This window comes from Pinus tabuliformis, chromosome X (assembly GCF_031772625.1).
Source record: "Pinus tabuliformis cultivar Carrire ecotype Pingquan chromosome X, CPIR1, whole genome shotgun sequence".
Classification (NCBI taxonomy): domain Eukaryota; kingdom Viridiplantae; phylum Streptophyta; class Pinopsida; order Pinales; family Pinaceae; genus Pinus; species Pinus tabuliformis.
In genome coordinates, this window is record NC_142308.1 from 546,145,923 (window position 1) to 546,164,909 (window position 18,987).

The 18,987-nt window shown below is 37.5% G+C and overlaps 2 protein-coding genes across 2 annotated transcripts; both read left to right on the top strand.

Annotated features, from left to right (window-relative positions):
- The first annotated feature begins 5,209 nt into the window (after positions 1–5,209).
- LOC149141159 (uncharacterized) lies at positions 5,210–6,613 on the top strand. The gene has a single exon (XM_089451168.1). It carries the CDS (start codon positions 5,210–5,212, stop codon positions 6,611–6,613), a length of 1,404 nt encoding a protein of 467 aa, XP_089307294.1.
- Positions 6,614–6,618: 5 nt separating this feature from the next.
- LOC149141160 (uncharacterized) lies at positions 6,619–13,481 on the top strand. The gene is made up of 4 exons (XM_089452344.1): positions 6,619–6,784; positions 9,232–9,378; positions 9,503–9,628; positions 13,100–13,481. Exons 1-4 carry the CDS (start codon positions 6,773–6,775, stop codon positions 13,295–13,297), a joined length of 483 nt encoding a protein of 160 aa, XP_089308470.1. The 5' UTR covers positions 6,619–6,772; the 3' UTR covers positions 13,298–13,481.
- The last annotated feature ends 5,506 nt before the right edge of the window (positions 13,482–18,987 follow it).

Below are 18,987 nucleotides of genomic sequence, written 5' to 3' on the forward strand. Positions count from 1 at the left end.
GTGGTTGTTAAAATCACCAATATTTAATTAAATATGCATTGTTATACCTTTGCTCAAGTCAACTTCAATTCAAATTCTAACACATGTGTGTATACCCTTCCTTGCTTAGTTTGTATATTGTTGTAAGTCCCCAATATATTTATGTTGGCTTATGAAAGATCATCTCGTCCCAAAATAAGTAGGGGGGATTCAATATTCAAATCCGGCAGAGTGGGGTTGAAGAAATGGATATTGAAGATGGATTCAATTATAGAAACTATCTTTTAAAAAAAGGTTAGTTTTGCCCCAAAAAGAAAGTCCCTCCTTTGAGACCTTGCCACAACTTCCATAGTTGTGAAATTTTACAATAATAGAACCTCTAGAGTAGAGGTTTACCATATGGCCGTCGATGACATCAGTACAACAGGTCAAAATATGTTGCTAAGGAACAAGTTGTACATAATGAGGAAATCAAAGGATTAGGATGTGGCATCCTTCCTCATGACAATCTCTCAACTAAGAGGCCATCTGTAAGGACTTGGGGAACCAATCATTGATTCTGAAGTAGCCATCTGTATACTAAATGCATTGCCACCATAATGGAGCAACTTTGCAACAAGCATCTACTCCAAGAAGGATTCAACTCCCTTTGATAAGTTGTGGGTGCAATGCATATTGGAAGAATCAAGGATCAAGGTTAAGGATGATATTGGATCAGATGGGCAATCTCAAGCCTTTCTAGCCCGAGTTAAGAAGTTGAAGAAGGGAAAGTTTGGCAAGGCCAAGAAGAAAGACATATCCAAAGCGCAATGTTTTGGATGTAACGAATTTGGACACTCTAGGAGGGACTTTCCAAACTAGCATAACAATAAGATAAAGGAAAGGAATGAAGCTCATGTGGCCGAAGCAATGGGAGAACCTGAGAAGAAGGCAAAGAAGGAAGAAGTGAAGGATCTTTACTACTAAAGAAGGTTCATTGACTGTCCGGTTCTCTGTGAAGCTTAATATTTATTTTAGGATAATATGTTTTGTTTAACATCTTAGAAAGAAGCATATGATAGTAGCATGTATAGAATTTACATGATTAAGTTTCTTTGTAGAGATCATCTAGATAGATGGATAGATAAACCATTTTGCATATTGACCATCCAAGCATTATCTAACATTATATTAGAAGATATCATCCTGCTTAGTTGAATCATCATGATTCAGGAAAGACCATTGTTTTTTGAAGGTCTTTGGAAAAATCATCATGGCAAGGTTAAGTAGACATTCCATGTAATGTGGAACCAATACTAGTAAAGGGATGAAAGAATGCAATGGTCAGGATGTAGGCTCTTTGCGAGATATATGAATATCTAAATGATTGGATGAAAGCATAGGAATGCATGTTGGATCTAAAACTCTAGATAAGATTCTTGTGTATAGAATCTTGTGAAAGAAAGTTGGTCATAAAATATGCTTATGTATATGGATATATGATGCTTGAAAGGAATATGATTTGGCTTACTTAAGGATGTGTAAATAATTTAAGACTTTCTTTAAAATATATGTATAACGATGATTAACATCTAGTCTAGTCCCTAGAAGAAAAATTGTAACTTGGTAATAAAGTTCGATCCTTCGGCACTTTGATGCATGAAGGAAGATTCATATGGAGATGGATCATGAGGATGTTGATGGAATGAGAAGGTCATCATAACGAGGCAAGTCTAATTTTCATTATTGTTGGTTATTTGGTTAACATATTATTTTGCTACCTGGAAGAATGTCGCAGGAATATATGATGGCAGTTGAGGCAAGTGCAATTGTATGGATGAAGAATATTGAGGGAAGCTCAATATTTGGTACTGGAAAGCTGTAAGTTCAAGAAATGTTAATTTGGAAAGGGATGGTAGAAGTATGATAAGATAACCTGAAGGTTAAAGAATATCACATTTATAAGGAAGCCATGATCAAGCTTCAAGTTTGGGAAAGCTCAATGCAATGCCTTCATGTTGAATATGAAAGTGATAAGCAAGAAAGGTACCCTGAAACTTGTCACAAGATTGAAGAGAGAAGGTGGCTCCATGATATCTTGAAAGAAAGAAAGCTCGATGATGTAGAGGAAAGAGGGAGCCAGAAAACTATGAAGAACTGGTAGCTAATACTCTTATGAAGGCAAATTGTAAGGCTTGTGATGATGACTTCTCAAATAAAAGGGAAGTCTAGATCTCCTCTATTTTTTAGAGGGGGTTATTCTCAAGATTAAAGGAGAATAGGGATGTTGTCTTTGGTTGAGAGGGAGTGATGTGGGACATCACTTGTACATTATCCTCTTCAAGTGATGAAGAGAGAATGGCAGAGAATTGGATAAGAATTTGCGGTTTCCTTGATGATATTACATTCAAGAAAGGAAAGGGACCAACACTGTTTGAGGATGTGATAAGTATCCAAGTGAAGAGTGGTCGAAGAGGACTGATATTCTTTGAGGACTCAAGATTCGAGATCCAAGATAAGAATAGTCCTAATAGGACATATCTTATAGACATCCAGATGGGGTATGTGCCTTGTAGAGGTAGTGCGGTATCACACATAAAGCCTCCCAACATAATGCTCTTGATTAAAGAAGAGATTGTCTAGTTAGGCCTAAGAGACAATGTTGGTCATGATGATGATGCTTACAATATGGCTTATCAATCCGACTCTTTTTGTGATAACTCTTCAATTTGAGATATGATGTTGTACTGAGTGTACAATTTGGATACCTCCCTAATTAAGAGGGATTATTGAAAATGTAACTAGTTTCGGTCTTCATAATTGTTGTACTCATTTCAATATGTATCCTATGTAACAAACAAGAAAAGAAAAGAAAATATATTATTATTAAAGCATGGGTTTCATGCTCATTATTGATTGTGTTTTAGGTAAAGCATGTTCTTCATGCTTATAGGGTTTGTTAGGTCTTAGGATTTACTGTCTCGAGTCAAAGGAGTCAACATCATGTTTATAAGACCCTTATGGGCAAAAATATATTTGTAAAAATAATTATTTTTGAGTTTAGAAAATCCTGGAAGCTCCTAAAATACAAGTCGACCCTGGGAAAATCAAGTCGGCCTAAAGGAGAGAATTCGACCCCTTGAGAAGGATATAAAAGGAAGCAATTCAACCTCATTTGGAAAAACTCACTCAACAAGTTCAATCTACAAGAAAGAGTTCGATCTATAGCTGGGAAGAGCAGGAAAAGAAGAGTGAAGGCCAAGAAAGCACAAGAAGGACATAAATATTTTGTTTTGGGCTCTATCTCTCTCACACGTGCGAAATTCTAGGGTTTCTGGGCTGCAGGAAGAAGTGAAGTTACAGGTCTGAGTTGTAGGAAGATGAAGTGCAACATCTTGTAACTAGAAGGAAGGATACTTGATCTAGAAATCATAAGGAGTTGTCTTGCTATTAGGAAGGTCCCAAGAGGAGGTTGCTCTAGGGTTTCCTTGGAAGCTTTAAGGTCGAAATTGCAGGGTCGAAGTTGCAGGTTGGGTAGCAGTATTGAAGCTGGCAAGTCAAAGTTGCAGTGTCTAACATTTTGGTGTAGAATCAAGGAAGGATTTAAGGAAGGGATGACTTGGTACTAGGAGAAGGATTGGTCTAGGGTTTGGGTCTTTGTATATCATTTGAAGCATATTTTAAGAAGAAAGCCAATATATGTGTCTATTGTTGTTATTATTGTTCTTGACATTGTTTGATGAATAGATCTAACTAAAGAACACAAAGAAGATAAATAAGATTCACAAGAAAATATCAAGTTAAAGGAAAATAAGTACAATAAGCTGCCATTATCGATTTTCTAACAATTTCATCCTGGACTTCTCGTGGGAAGGCGGGGGGGGGTAGTTGCATTGAAGAGGTAAACAACAATTAGGGCTTGCAACTGAGCACAGGGTTTGCCAAAAGGGCCTTAACCATCAGAGCCACGTCTCGACCACATCCATTGTTGAGGCACGGTGATAATGAGGCGAGTGAACCTAATTGGTGAAGTCTCGAAAGACAAAAGGATTTTAGGGGATTGAAAACCAAAGTGAGGCCAATGCACAATGTACAAAATGAAGGATTTTAGGGATAAAGGTGGAAGGTAAACCAAAGGCTAAAGGAGTTGCAAAGGAATGGTAAAACCAAGACACAATGTGAGGAAGATTGTCGTAGGCAGGAGGAGGACAAGGCTACCTCACCCCTAGATAACACGTTGAACCTTCCCCAAAGAATCCTAAACCAAGCAAACCAAAGTAATATAAATGTAGCTGACCCAGTGGAAAAAATTAAGAGCAAAGACAATACTAGTATACTTGTTGGAGTTGAGCTCCCATAAACCTAGAAGAGTTTAAGTGCAGGTACTCCCACCAGTGGGTATGCGGGCCACATGCAACCTTGCCAATACTTGGAAAATGTAGATAGTCTAGCTCATGAAATGGAGTGAAGGATGGAAGGCCAAACCAACATGGAAGAACAACTTGGACCTTCCACGTTGCTTAAGGAACTACTATAGAAGCCGCAGAGGAAATATCCCATAGATAACCCGACAACATGACATTGACACAAAATATCATCAATTTGACCCCAACAATTGTAGGAAATTGAGGAAGTTTCAAAGATTTCCAAATTAAAACAATGCATTATCATTAAATGTGGGTGACACTATCCCTCTCTTTAATGTTTGGGGTGACAACGGAATAACAAATCCGCTCAGTAACCTAACACACATCTCAACACCCCATCAAATTTTTATTTATTTTTATATAATTTATTATTATATTTAAATTTTTAATCCCATATCCTTATCACTAATGTAAGTAATTCATAAGAGAGTATCAATAATCATATTAATCCATAAGAGATAAGATATCCCTGCAAGAACTTAAGATTACCGCCTCGCTTGCCCGGATGGTCACATAAAGAGTGGCCCTGTCCCCACAAACCAAAAAGCTCCTCAAAAACAACATAATTTCCCCACCCCACACTAACGTCTTTCAAGGGAAATGGCAAAAGTTGAAAAGCTACTTAAGGCGGTGCAAATATTTTGAAATAAAGAGAAGAGTATCCCCACCTTCGAATGCCTATAATACTAGATCAGTGAGTGCTGCGATCCGATGTAGGGTAGGGTTTAGTGGTTCTGCATGAGGGTTCAGGAAGATTCAAGGGGTTTATCTTGGGATTTAAGCCTCCGACCGGATCAGTAGAGAGACTGTAAAATTGAGGTGCAATGGTTGTGTCTTCTTCACCTTCGACAGATTTCTCTTTCGAAGCCCAAGAATTAAGTTCATTGTTATTGAATGCTTCCTCATCATCGTCTGATATTTTGAATTCATGCCGGGTCGTGGAATCCTTCATCGATAGGCACAGCTGGGATCAGACCAGGCATTTTTACATAACATGCTTCCCCGTTCTGCTCCGCAAGATCTTCGGCTTCGAGGAGGTCTTACAGCCGTCCGGCATTGGCGGATGGATCGCGCAGACCTCTGAGCATTCCGCGAATGCGGTCGTAAATCTTCTCTCGCCGTCTGGAGCTTTGTTTTCGTCAATCTTTGCCGCAGACGAGGAAAATGTGGTTCGCTATGTGTTTCCATCCGAGTGCCTTCCGGCGTGGATTCGTCACATGCTTCAGTCGGAGAGGGGTTTGTATATCTTATCTGAAGTCTGCCCTGCTTTATTTAAAGACCGATTGAAGGAGGATGGCCATGGAGGAGGATTTCAGGTGCAGTTGAATGCATTTGAGTATTTTATGTTTTGGTTTGCTTATTACGCTGTATGCAAAGATAATGATATTATGCATCGTTCAGATTCGGATGAAATGAAATTGGGGTTTAAGAAGGCTTCCCGGTCTCGTTTCGAGAAATGGCCGTCTTCTCTGCATAGTTTGCACGGTAGCCATGACAATGGAAGGCCTGTGAAGTTCAATTCTAGCCCTTATTTGCATCTTCTGAATTTGTATCTACACAAATTTGTTCCTATATCTGATTTTTGTGCTCCCAGTGTGTCTGTACATCATTTTTTCGAGGAGAATCCATCGATATTTTCTCGCGCCGAGTTTGTTGTTCATACTTTTGTACAGTTTTTGTTAGTGAATGACGATTTTTCGCCCTTACCTTCACGGGTTTGCCAGTATTTTGGTATTTTGTTACCTGTTAATAATCGATATCATAGGTATGGTCTCCCCAGTGTAGAAATCACAGAGGCTGTGAAAATACTGGTCAATTATGTAAGCAGTACTTTGTGTTGTCCTCAAGAAGAGTTGAATTCTGGATGGAGAGCTGCATCACAAATGGATACCTTGAGATTGAGGTCATTTTCCTTGCCACGGAGTAGTTTGGTTGTGCCTACTACATGGTCCCTTCTGTTACAGAGGCCTTTGTACAGGTTTATATTACGAGCTTTCAGTTATTGGCCAGTAGGTGCTTGTCTGAAGAAGGCTACACACATTATTGATCTATGGTTGGATTATTTACAGCCTTGGAATATTGGTGAAGAAGGCGAAATGATGCCCGCTCTCGAAGAGGATCATTATTTGGAGGTAGAGAATAAGATGCTTAGGGATAGGGATCAACGATTGTCTCCACTTTCAGGTAGCTTGCTTCAAAAGCAAAAGACTGGTACTGATTCTGTGTGATCATTAGTAAAAAGAAGCACGAAAGAAAGTTGTTATGGATATAATGATCATTGGCAAAACTATGTTCTGGCTAATTATCCTTTTTATAGCTCTCTTGTTGTTCAGTTTCTTGTATTTGCCCACAAGTTCGTGCACATCAATACCAAGGCAGTTCTTCAGATGACTCACAAGGTGCATTGCTCTTTCCTTTATTCTATTATGTCTTATTGATAATAGCAAGGAATAGATGAATAAACTTTGACACTTCAAGCAAGACCCCATGTTTATTTAAAGCAAGATCCAATGGTGGATTAAAGGTACTTATTTCAAGGTAGGATCAACAATTAGGATTATTATACCTAGGTTTTGTATCTAGAAAATTCAGACATGAGGAATTTACTTTTGGAAGTGTGAAAATCAATTAGTTGGAACTTCCTCTTGCATGGGAATAATCACATAGCAGGAAAGGAGAAAAAGTGTTGTCCAGATCCGAATGTAGATTGCTGCCTTTTAAATATTGAATTTGCCTTGCTGTCAGTGCTATATTAACAGAAAAATTCAACATTAACAACAAATGATCCATTCCTGATAGATTAAGTTATGAGCAGTCTTCATGCATGTAAATGTAGGCTTGAATTTGATATAATTGTTTATTAGTTTAACAGACAAAAAATGTCCTTGGTTTATTTTATAGGCGTTTAAACTATCTTTCTTATTTTGCACTCAAATGCTTTGTATGTGAAAATTACGTCGTGTTATTGAAACTTAATTTGGTTGTTAATTCAACAAACAAATAATTGTCTGTGGTTTAAATTAGAGACATTTAGATTAGCGTCTATTTTTTGGATCTCAAATGCTTTGTGTCTGAAAAATACCTATCCAACTTATTATTTTATGTTGACAAATTCATTGTAGTTTAAATAGTTGTAGACAAGATTTCCAATCAAATAGCTAAGCACACCATCTATTTACAGTCTTTTGTGGAGGGTCATTTCCATAAATTATCATGTCTACTGCTCGAGAAACAATGGGTAAATTCAGCCTGATGTCATTGCACTGAAGTTACTTCTATTTGATAATTCAGCGAGCAATTTATATGCTTCATGTTTTGGACGAGTTCTGCAAAGAAGGATTGAGTTTTGCATTTTACATCTGATAGGTACTTCGCTAACTTTGTATAATGGGCATAGATATTGAATGGATATGGACAAACTTGTGATCCCAACCCAAACCTGGTTTGACTATGCAATTTTGAAGAAAATGTTTTTTGGTATATTCTTATGCACTGTCAAGGGTTCTCAACACAAATTGGGAGTGATCATGTTTGCTGTCTTTATAGTATAATTGGGCTAGGAGGCTCATTTTACAGCCCAGTGTGAACGTGATGTGTAAGTATGTCCGTGCTCAACTTGGACTCTAGAGTTGACATGTGTCCCTCTTAAAATAAAAATAAAATATTCTCTAAATAGAAAAGTAATGTTGGCTATAATAAAAAAGGAAAAAAGAATATGCTATACATGTTTAATTAGTTATCCATTTGACCTATAATATAATTTCATGTAAAGTAATTAGAAGTAAAAAAAATTATGCGAGTAAGATGTTTAAACCTTATACTTTTCAAAAAATAAGTTAACACTTTATATAAATAAATTACTTGAAGATCTATATTAATAACTTGTGTGAATATCAACTTATGTGAATCCGTGCTTAAGATGGATCCATGCTGGTAAATCATAATGCTTTTCTGACCAAAAAATGTCCTGAATGTGTGTAGTAAGACTTGAAGATCTATATCAATAACTTATGTGAATATCAACTTATGTGAATCCGTGCTTAAGATGGATCCATGCTGGTAAATCATAATGATTTTCTGACCAAAAAATGTCCTGAATGTGTGTAGTAAGTCTGTTGCTTTCAAAGAAAATTGAAGTCCTAAGTTTCTCAAATCTTTCCCTATAACTGTCTGGATAATGTTGATATGCCAATAGTCGGCATTCGTAATCCATTCTCAAGTCACATAAGAAGTGAGTGCAACTCAATGTTACTTAGGTGGATCATGGTTGGGTGGGCAGTGGTCTTGCCTGAAACCTTGCGTTTCCTGCCAAGTTTGATGATTGTTTTTTAATGTCTTATTGAATATGTTCCTGGATTTCAATATTTCACTGTTTTAGCTTGATCTTCTAACAAGTTCACTTCTTTGATAACGGTAGCAGTTGGTGGTTATTATTTCTAATTTGTTTCTTTTATCCAGATAGAAACAATACTTGAAATCCAATTTACATTCGTGCATTTTCGTTGTATATTCATGATCACTTTAATTTTCAACAGGTTTGGTATTTGGCTGAGATTTATGTCAGTTTATACTGGAGTTCATAGTACATGTATAATTTTGTTTGTTAATGTATTTTCTGACAAGTATATCAAATGGGATTCAAAAGGGTGGACTGTGGTTATTCACAGTTGAATTTCCATGCGTATTTCATTGTATCATTAGAACTGAGATATGTAATGGCAATAACATCTTTTTCTGAACGTGTCCTTTGCAGTGTTACCTCTATTCTTTGCTTTTCCAGAAAACCGGTTTTATAATTTGTTAAAGTCTGTTGTATTCTAATGTAATATTTTGTTTTCATCTGTAGGTATTAAGTGTTTTGGTATCTTCAAAAGAGCTACTGTGTCTTATTCGAAGCATAGATTCGACATACAATGATGTGAAGTCGGGAAGTGCGCCATGCTGTTTTGACAGTTTGGATAAGGTTGTGCCTGCCATCCGAGAGCAGCTACAGGTCTTCCCTCTATGACCTATACAGTGTTTTGACGTAGGCTACCTTATCCAATGCACCATTTTTAAAAAGGTTTTGTTTGGAAAATGCCTCATTATATTAAGATGTTTCTTTGTGACTACTACAGGACTGGGAGGGTGATTTATCAAATTTTGAGAAAGGCAGTGAAATTACTCACTCTCCTTCGCAAAAAGAAACACCGATGTTGCAACTTTTCAGCACCAGTGATAGTGGAGGCCATCAAATGCTAAAGGTAAGTTTTGTGAATAGTTTCTCTTTATCTCTTTCTTTTTGCAAGACTCATTTGGTTGATGGATAGGTTTATAATTTATTCTGCCCGTACATCAAAATTGGAACCTTACAAAGATAATTCCTTACAAACATTAATTCAACAAAATTTTTATTTATGCCATTATAAGGAGGTAACTGCATCAGTAATTGTTTATATTAATTTTCCCAGAGAAAGATGTTCCCTTAACTTGCCCACATATTAACTGTTCCAAGTGAGGAAGTTGGTACATTGTCAGAGTGATGGAATCCCCCTTTCTCCCTCCTTTCCCTGCATTTTTTTTTCTGGGTGAGGAATGGAATTGACTTCTAGTTGAAATACCAGCTGGTAACTGGACAGAACTACTTGGGAATAGATCCTGTAACCTCCCTGGGTATTATGCCTTCTGTAGAAAGGGTTGGGCAAACTGAGCTATACTATTGTGCTAAGTGTTCATTACATATGTACAAACATGAAATCAATCACTATCTTTATTGGGATTTTCTATAACTAAAATGGAAATGAATTCTATAAATCTTCCATACAAAAGGTTAGAATGACTTTAAAGCTCAGGTAGCTGGACATTATTTTATTCAAGAGGAGAGCTGTGTTGGAGTAGATTATTCCTCAATTTTTTGACCACACTGCAGAGCTCATCTTCAGGGTATAATTGAAGTTTGATTAAATTTGGGCTTGATAAGAACATACTTTTAAAAAATTGATTTCTGATTAATCTTAGCTGGATAATAACCTAGTTGTGATTTAATTTTGCTAGTTGGAAAATAATCTGCCATGGTCTGGATCTTCAACTTGTCCTGACGATGAACCACACTTGTTGGTTTGGAACGCGTCGACAAATGATTTATGATGTGATTTATGCCGAAAAATCTTCTCAATAATTGAGTTTCTAAACTTTATAGATGATTTTTATTTTTTATTTTTGGGAGGGGGTGGGGAGGTAATTTAAAGGCCTTTTATTAACTGTTGATGATCACATATGATCCAACCTTCTGTATGCCTCTGGTCTGCCACTAGGGAAACCAGACCATTGGCAATACAGGAGGTCTGTTGTCCAAAAATATACATTTTAAAAAAATATACTGAGTTCTAAAAAAGCCTACAGTGCCTTGGCTTAACAGCCACAAAATATAACACATAATCCTACTATAATAGTAAAGATAGAAAACATAAATTTTCATGAGGAGACTAGGAGGTGGAAACCTCCACATCTATGGGTGCTTGATCACCTGGACTGTCTAGATGAGTTGGGCCTTTGCCATGCAGTAAGACTGCTTTTATCCTTGTCAAATGCTTGTCCATGGCTTTAAATTCCAACTGCATCATGTTCATCATCATCAGAATTTTGTTTTTAGTGTCATTTTTGGAAAGGAGTACCCTTCCCTGCAGCTGTCTAGTTGTAATGGGACTGGTACATCTACTCTTGATAGATGACCTTTCAGCAATGAAGCAGTGATACCTCTCAAATTTCCATTGCCATTTTCCCACCCTCAAATGCTAGTTCCAACTCACACGGCAATTGATTAGCTTTCGGGGTTATGTATGCCCTGAGGAGGCCCTGCTGCAGATAGAATCCACCTCAGAAGTGCGTGCCCCGGCCAACTGAGGAGTAAGGACTTGACGAGAGGAAGAAAATAAAGAGACCTGAGTAGGAGCTGATCCCAAGAGGAGGGTAGCCCAAGATGGTCTGGTCCCTCTCTCACACCACACCTCGACAAAGCCTCACACCACCATAAACAAAACCAGAAAAACCATAAAGCAGCAAGGAATAACAGAGGATGCCCTGGATTCAGCATAATCAGATAGAAATTTCCATTCATGAATAACATTTACCATCATGAAACAACACAATGTGCCTTTGCAAAGCTTCCCAAATCTGAACTGAGACCTTGCAAAGATTGCTTTTCTCATGCGAGGAGTTTGGTGGAGAGTAAAAGCATCATCTGAGATAATGAAGGGACGTACAACTGTGTACACATTCTCATGAAGTGGTGTGGTGGGCACATCTACCTTGCTGGGGTTAGATGAAGTTAATTTGATGTAAAGCATCAAAGAGGAAACATGACATCAATGACTAGTTAAATGTGTTGTTTAGAAATTAGACAAGGTTAGAGAAGGTTATATTGAAATTTCACATTGGGTTGGCCTATACTTCTACCCCTTTTTTGGTTTCTTCTCTTTTTTCAGCTTTTATTTGTTTACGCAGAGGAGAATTTGCATGTTTGCAAAATGATTCTTTCAGAAACATCTTCATCCATCTGACAAATCTATAATTTCTCCATAAGTATACAAAAATGGTGAGGAGTGCAGAGTTCCTAAACTACTGGTCTATCTGATCTTCTGCTGTTAAAACTTAAAGTTAGCTCTAAGAGTCTAAATTTTGTATGAATTGAAACTTCTGTGTCTACCTTAGATAAAATTTTACTTTGAAGCACATCGTTGTAGATTATACAACCTTTAGGCATACATATTTTCTTGATTATCTCTTCTATTTTTTGCCTCACACTAGATACTTCTAATTGATTTATTCCAAAGTGTGTTTCCATCAATAGTATCAATAGATTTTCGTATAGGGGACCTTGCTAAAAAGATCTTGCATTCTGTCCCTCGTACCTTATTTAAGAAATGCCACCCATTTCCAATGGAGTAGAGGCCACTTGTTTTCATTTTTATCTCTCCAAAGGATGTTTCTAATGATGCTCTCTAGATATTGTATAATTGTAGCAGGGGCCATTAGAATGTTGCTTTGATAGAGGGATATCTGATAGGATTGGCCAGTGTCCAGTGTCTTGCCGTATGTTTCAAACTTGACAGGTAAATAGGATAGGCCAATGGGATTGCTAACTTCATCAGTGTTGATGAGGTAGGGATGTAAAGATTGCCCTATCTCTTCTATTTAAGAAAAGCCCCATCTCTTGTCCGTCATGCCCATGGGGGAAGTTCAGTTTAGGTTTCAGCTTATTGTATAATACCAGTGTCCAGTCACTTGCCTTATGCTTCAAACTTGACAGATAAATAGGATGGGCCAATGGGATTGCTAACTTCGTCAGTGTTGATATAAGGTAGAGGCGTGAAGGTTGCCCCTGATAGAGGATATTACAAGTAGAGGAAGGTTCTCAACATGGCATTACTAAGTGATTGCATCCATCTAGAATTTGAAGAATTATATATTTTTGCTTGTCTCTGCATTAGATATGTCTATAAATGCTTCCAGTTAATGGGGCATTGATTTGAGCATTCAATATATTTTTATTCTTTATCAAAGTATTCTTTTGTTGTATTTGTATTTTTCAATTTATGCCTTACGACGTTTCCTTTGCAACATCTGGTGCAAATGCTAGTATATCTTACCTCATTTTATGGTTAACATTGTATAACAAAAACATGCGTTGTGTTATGTAATTAATACTAACATGTAATATTGATTTTTTTTGTCAGAATGCTATAGGTAATGATTGCCAAGACGATGATCCAAATTATGTTCAACATATATCAGGAGATGATGAGGATGAGGATGAGGATGATGGTGGTGAAGGAGGAGATGATGATGATAGTTGCGGTGTTGGTGATGATGTGGATCAGAGTAATGAGGATGGTCAAGATGATCATGAGGATGATCTTGGTGGTGGTAGCTAGGCATGCACATGCATTGTTTTTTATGAAGAAATTATTGTGTAGAATGACATTGTTATGTTTAGATGGGTGTTGTGAATTTACCCTATATCAATGAGACATTTTGATTTTGTAATCATACGATGAGTTTGATTTATGTATGTTGTTAATTTATCGTAGAATAACGATATTCATGAAATATTTTGATTTGTTAATCATATTTGAATTTTACTTGTTTTGATTAAAAATAATACTGATTTTATTAGTATTATGTTGCTATTTTATACATGTTTTGAAAATTGTTAATGACACATTGTTATTTTTTTGGATGGATGTTGTCAATTTCTCTTAAATTTCTTTACAAATGATTTTGAATTGTGATATCTGCTTTAATGATATTTAGAAACTATCATATATTTCACTATGAATCTATAAAGGGGGTCATATATGTAAAGAAAAATATACTCTATATAAGAAGTCAAATGCGGATGTAACCATGGATGCAAAATTGAAAGTAAAATTGGATGTTAAACTAGGAATTAATACAAAATGCAAACAATTGACATACAAAGTGTTTTAAATTAGAAGTGAAAAATTGTGCAATAGTTGACACAAAGAAGGGAACAAAACATGGCATACAAAAGGATATCAAATTGGGCAATAACAAGGACACATAAATGGGCACCAAATTAGATGCAAAAAAAGACAACAACTAGATGTAAAATAAGATGCAACGTTGAGCGTTAAAAAGAAGCAAAAAACGTTACAAATTAATATGCCAAATGATGATGCAAATAATGGTGTAAATTTGGGATGCAAACTTGGGTGCAAAAAAGGAAAAAAAAAAGATGTAAGAAAGACATAAAACAAGATGCAAAATGGCGCTGAAAAAAGGTGAAACCAAGGATGCCATATTGGATGTAAAAAATGATTCCTAATCACATGCAAATTTAGGCTCGAACTCAGACACAAAATTATATGCAAATGTGGACACAAAATGAGGCAAAAAAAGATGCAAATTTGGATGGTGAAAACGATGTAAAACTAGACACCAAAAAAATGCAAAATTGGATGAAAAAGTCAGTGTAAATAATGGTGCAACATTGGACACAAGTAGACACAAAAAATGGTGCAAAAAAGGGCATAAAATAGCTTAAAATTGGATGCAAAACTTGGTGCAAAAACAAATACAAAAGTAGACGTAAAAAATGGCTCTAAATTGAATGTACCATTAGACACAAAATAAGATGCAAAGGTGGACACAACACATGACTCAACATAAGATGCAAATATAAATGCAAATTTGGATGCTCAAAATGATGTAACATTAGATGCAAGAGATGGTGTTAAAAATGATGCAAAATTGGATGGAACAAATGACGCAAAATATGGTGCAAAATGAGATGGGAAAAATGGAGACAAATCAAACGTAAATGTGGATGTAAAAAATGGTCCAAAAAAAGATGCAAAAATGGGCACAAAAATGGATGCAAAATTTGGTGCTAAATCAAATTCAACACATGGTGCAAAGATAGGCACCAAAGCTGGTGCAAAAATAGAAGGAAAAACTAGTGTAAGACTAGATACAAAACCTGGCGTAAGACTAGATGCAAAAACTGACACAAAATGGATGCATAAAAAGACGTTAAATTGGATTCAAAATACAGTGTAAACTTGATGCAAATGATGGTGCAAAAATGGAAGCAAAGAATGACACAAAATAGGAAGCAAAAGAGAATGAAAATAGACGCAAAAAATGACACAAAACTAGAAGCAAAACCTGTCATAAAATAAGATGCAAATCTTGGTTCAAAATTTGACGCAAAAAATGATGCATAGTTTGGTGTAAAAAATGATGCAAAATCTAGCGTGAAAAAGGATGCAAAATCAGGTGCAAAAAAGGACGCTTTAAAAATTGTACAATAGAGCCAGATTTAGCGCCAGGTTGCTCATCACAATTACAAAAAAAATGCACTAAAATCTGGCGCTAAATCTGGCGCAAATCGCTGGTTTTGTTGTAGTGATTAAGTCACTAATATAATTAACGACACCATATCCATACTAATCTTAAGTTTAGATCCTAACAAGAACATAACGGCATAAGAAATAACTTCTAGCACATATAATGTACCTGTACTTCATCAGTATACCTGCCCTAGTTGATAATTTATGATTGACAATTTAAAGACATTAAATTGGCCAAACACCAAGTGACACGAACCTATGGTAGAAATTGGCAAGACCCAGAAAGTTGCGGAGCTCTATCACAGTGGTTGGGGCTTTCCAATCCCGAATGACTTGGATCTTGGTTGGATCCACATGCACCCCATGTTCATCAATAATGTATCCCATATACTAAACCTGGGTCATGCCAAACGTTCATTTCTCCAAATTGGCACACAGCCTTTGTTTCTGCGGTGTTTGGAGAACTTGTCGAATGTGGTGGAGGTGATCTTACCAACTTTGGTTAAAGATCATGATGTCATCCAACGATACACTACAAATGAGTTGGTGAATGTTCGTAAGATGTCATCCATCAGCCTCATGAAGGTTGCAGGAGCATTCGTCAACCCGAAAGGCATGACCATCCATTCGAAAAGTCCCTCCTTGGCTTTGAAGGTAGTCTTCCACACATCAGAGGGTTTGATTGGTACTTGGTGATATTTGGACTTCAATTCGATCTTGCTGAAATATTTGGCCTCCTTGTGTTGGTCCAGAAAGTCATCAATCTGTGGGATCAGGTACCTATTCCAGACAGTGATCTTGTTCAGCACCCGATAGTCAATACAGAGTCTCCAAGTACCATCCTTCTTTTGTACCAACACAATCGGGCTCCCACAGGGCGATGAACTCAGTCGGATGTGACCTTTCTGCAGCATATCTTGAATATGCCTCTTGATTTCGTCGTTCTTTGAAACAAAGCACCGATAGCTTGGCCTATTGGGAAACGGTGCACCTGGAGTTAGATCGATGGAGTGCTTGACCTAACAGTGCAGAGGCACCCTTGTAGGGGAGGTGAATGTGTCATCGTACTCCTCCACGACCTTGTCCATCTGTTGTTGTCATGCAGAGGGGCCCTGTCTAGAGGCCATGGCCACTATCTTCTTATTTCCCTGACGGTGTATCATCAGGAAAACAAATTTCCCGGTTTTGGAAATGAGCTTACTACATTGTTTTGCAGTAACCAAAGAGATGGCAGTAGGCGGTGCTACCTCCAGTATCCTATACAACTTATTTCCCAAGGTAACAATAACAGCGCGAGGAATTGACCATACACAGCATGTCGCTTCCATAAGTATGGTTGTCCTAATAATACATCACAAACATGAAGAGGAGCAAAGTTACATAATACCTCATCCCTAAAGGGCTTGATGCTATATGTAAGGCAGCACTACTGGCTGACACGAAGATCTCGTCTTTGTTGAAGCCACCCAATGGTGTACGGTTATGGGTGTGTTGTGGTCAGTAAGCCCAGCCGCTTCACAAACTCTACTAAAATGAGGTTCTTTTGGCTCTTGTTATTGACAATGAACTGTAGCGGGGAACCATTTACCCATATCTAGGAGTGGAAGAGGCACTCCTCCTATGGATCTTTGGGTTCCTCCTTCTGGATTTTTGTGGTGGCAATGGTGGCATTTGGATCCGCATCGATAATCTGCTTCCCTTTGTCATTCCCCTTGTTGGGTTTTGACTCAGAGTCAGAACATGCATCTGATTCAGAAGCCTTAAGCTCAGCCACCAGTGAGTGCTTGGCCTGACACTCACTTGTGTTGTGAGTGGAGCTCTTATGGAACTCACCACACTTTTCGATGTCCTTCTTCGACTTCGCGGTGTTGTTCTTTGCTTATGGCTTTGGCAGGTTGTCCTGGGCCTCCCCACCTTGGATTTTTCCTTTGTTCTATGGTTTGGGGGCACCTTTCCCTTGCTTTAGATTCATAGATCCAATGTCTCGCTTTTTCTGTTTAAGCTTCTGCTCAATCTTGATAGTGTATCGGTACGTCATGCCGAGCGAGGAGATGTCCAAGAACTCCATATCATCTTGAATGTACCTGTGTAGGCAGCCGTGATACTTGAGTACCAATTTTTTCTCAGAATCCTTGATACCCAACTTCGTGTGAAGGGTATGAAAAAAATTGGTAAACTCTGGCACATATTGGTCCCTTCCCTGCCACAGCATGGTCCACTTTATGTATTTATCCTCATATCTCCCGACAGGGTAGTATTGTTCCTTGATGGCATCCTAGAACGAATTCTAAGTGGGTGTGGCTAAAAACAGTGAGGGTGTACTTTCTTCCTTCTGCTCACAGTAGGTTTCCCACCAGTTCTTGACGTGGGGGGAAGCTTTGAGAAGAGAAAAAGTAATCCTTTCCCAACTAGAAGAATCATGAACAGAAAAATATCCTTCTAGAAAATTTAACCATTTATCTATGGTGTATGCATCTATTTGGCCATCAAATATGGGAATGTCAAATTTTTCTTGTACCTTAAAAGGAGTGGTGCCTCCAGAGTGGTTGTTGGATGTGGATGTGCTACTAGTGGGCAACCATTGAAGGATCTAAGAAAATTTATCCATCATCGCATTCCTTTGTTTCTCGATGGCCTCCTCAAGAAATATTTTGATAGGATCTCCTACTCCCTCTTATTTATTTTCTTCCCCATGGGTGGTCATCGGGGTTTGCGAGGCTAATCTTGCAAAGGCTCAATAAGATCGAGCCCTAACTCCTTATATCCCGACCTCGTTGGGGACATGCAAAGAAAAATAGAGAAAGAGAAGACTACTCTAATATCACTAATGCGGATTTAAACAAGAACACAACAAATTATAGATATAACCATAAATCTAGAGATGCAGTAGAAATAACATTTCATTTCATTAATATCAAATAATGAAATATGCTTGCAAACAGAATGGAAATAAGACTAGCTCGGGCAATGGTAGCTTATCTCTGAGAAGAGATGTGGCAGCCACATGTCTCTGAACTGTGTTACAATGAGGCTTGGAGGCCTATTTATTATTGAGAAATTATGGAAAACCATAAACATCCAAAAACCTAACCCTAGGAGATGAAGCGCCAAAATTATGGGCCTTGTTTGGTTAAATTGGTACATCAACTTCACAGGGTCGTAACTTTGGCATATGACCTTTGTTTGACGCGCACAATACCTCGTTAGAAATATCTATTCAAGGACTACAACTTTCAACTAGCCAACAAAGGTTCGTATCACTTGTTGGCCCCATTTTTCCCAAAAAACTGTCGTTTAGGGCCTTAAATGGCTCCGGAAGTTCAGGACCCAAAAAATTGCCAAAAATAGTAAATTGTGCTACAATTAAGGAAAATGAAAAAAAGAAAGAGACAATGGCAGAGGTCCAAATGGAATAAGCGGGTGGACACCAAAATCCACCTAGATCAATGGCTCTATCTACTCAAAAGAAAGGATGAAGTACTTGAAAAGTTTAAGGAATTTAAGTTTGAAGTAGAGACCTTAACCGAAAAAAGAATAAATACTTTAAGATCCGATAATGGTGGAGAATACACTTCAAAAGAAATAATTGCATATTTCAAAGAAGAAGGAATTAAGAGGGAGATAATTGTTCCCTACAATCCCGAACAAAATGGAGTTGTAGAAAGGTAGAATAGAACACTTGAAGAATGTATTCAAACAGTGATCTTTGTTCAAGACATTCCAAAATTTCTATGGGGAGAAGCTGCAAT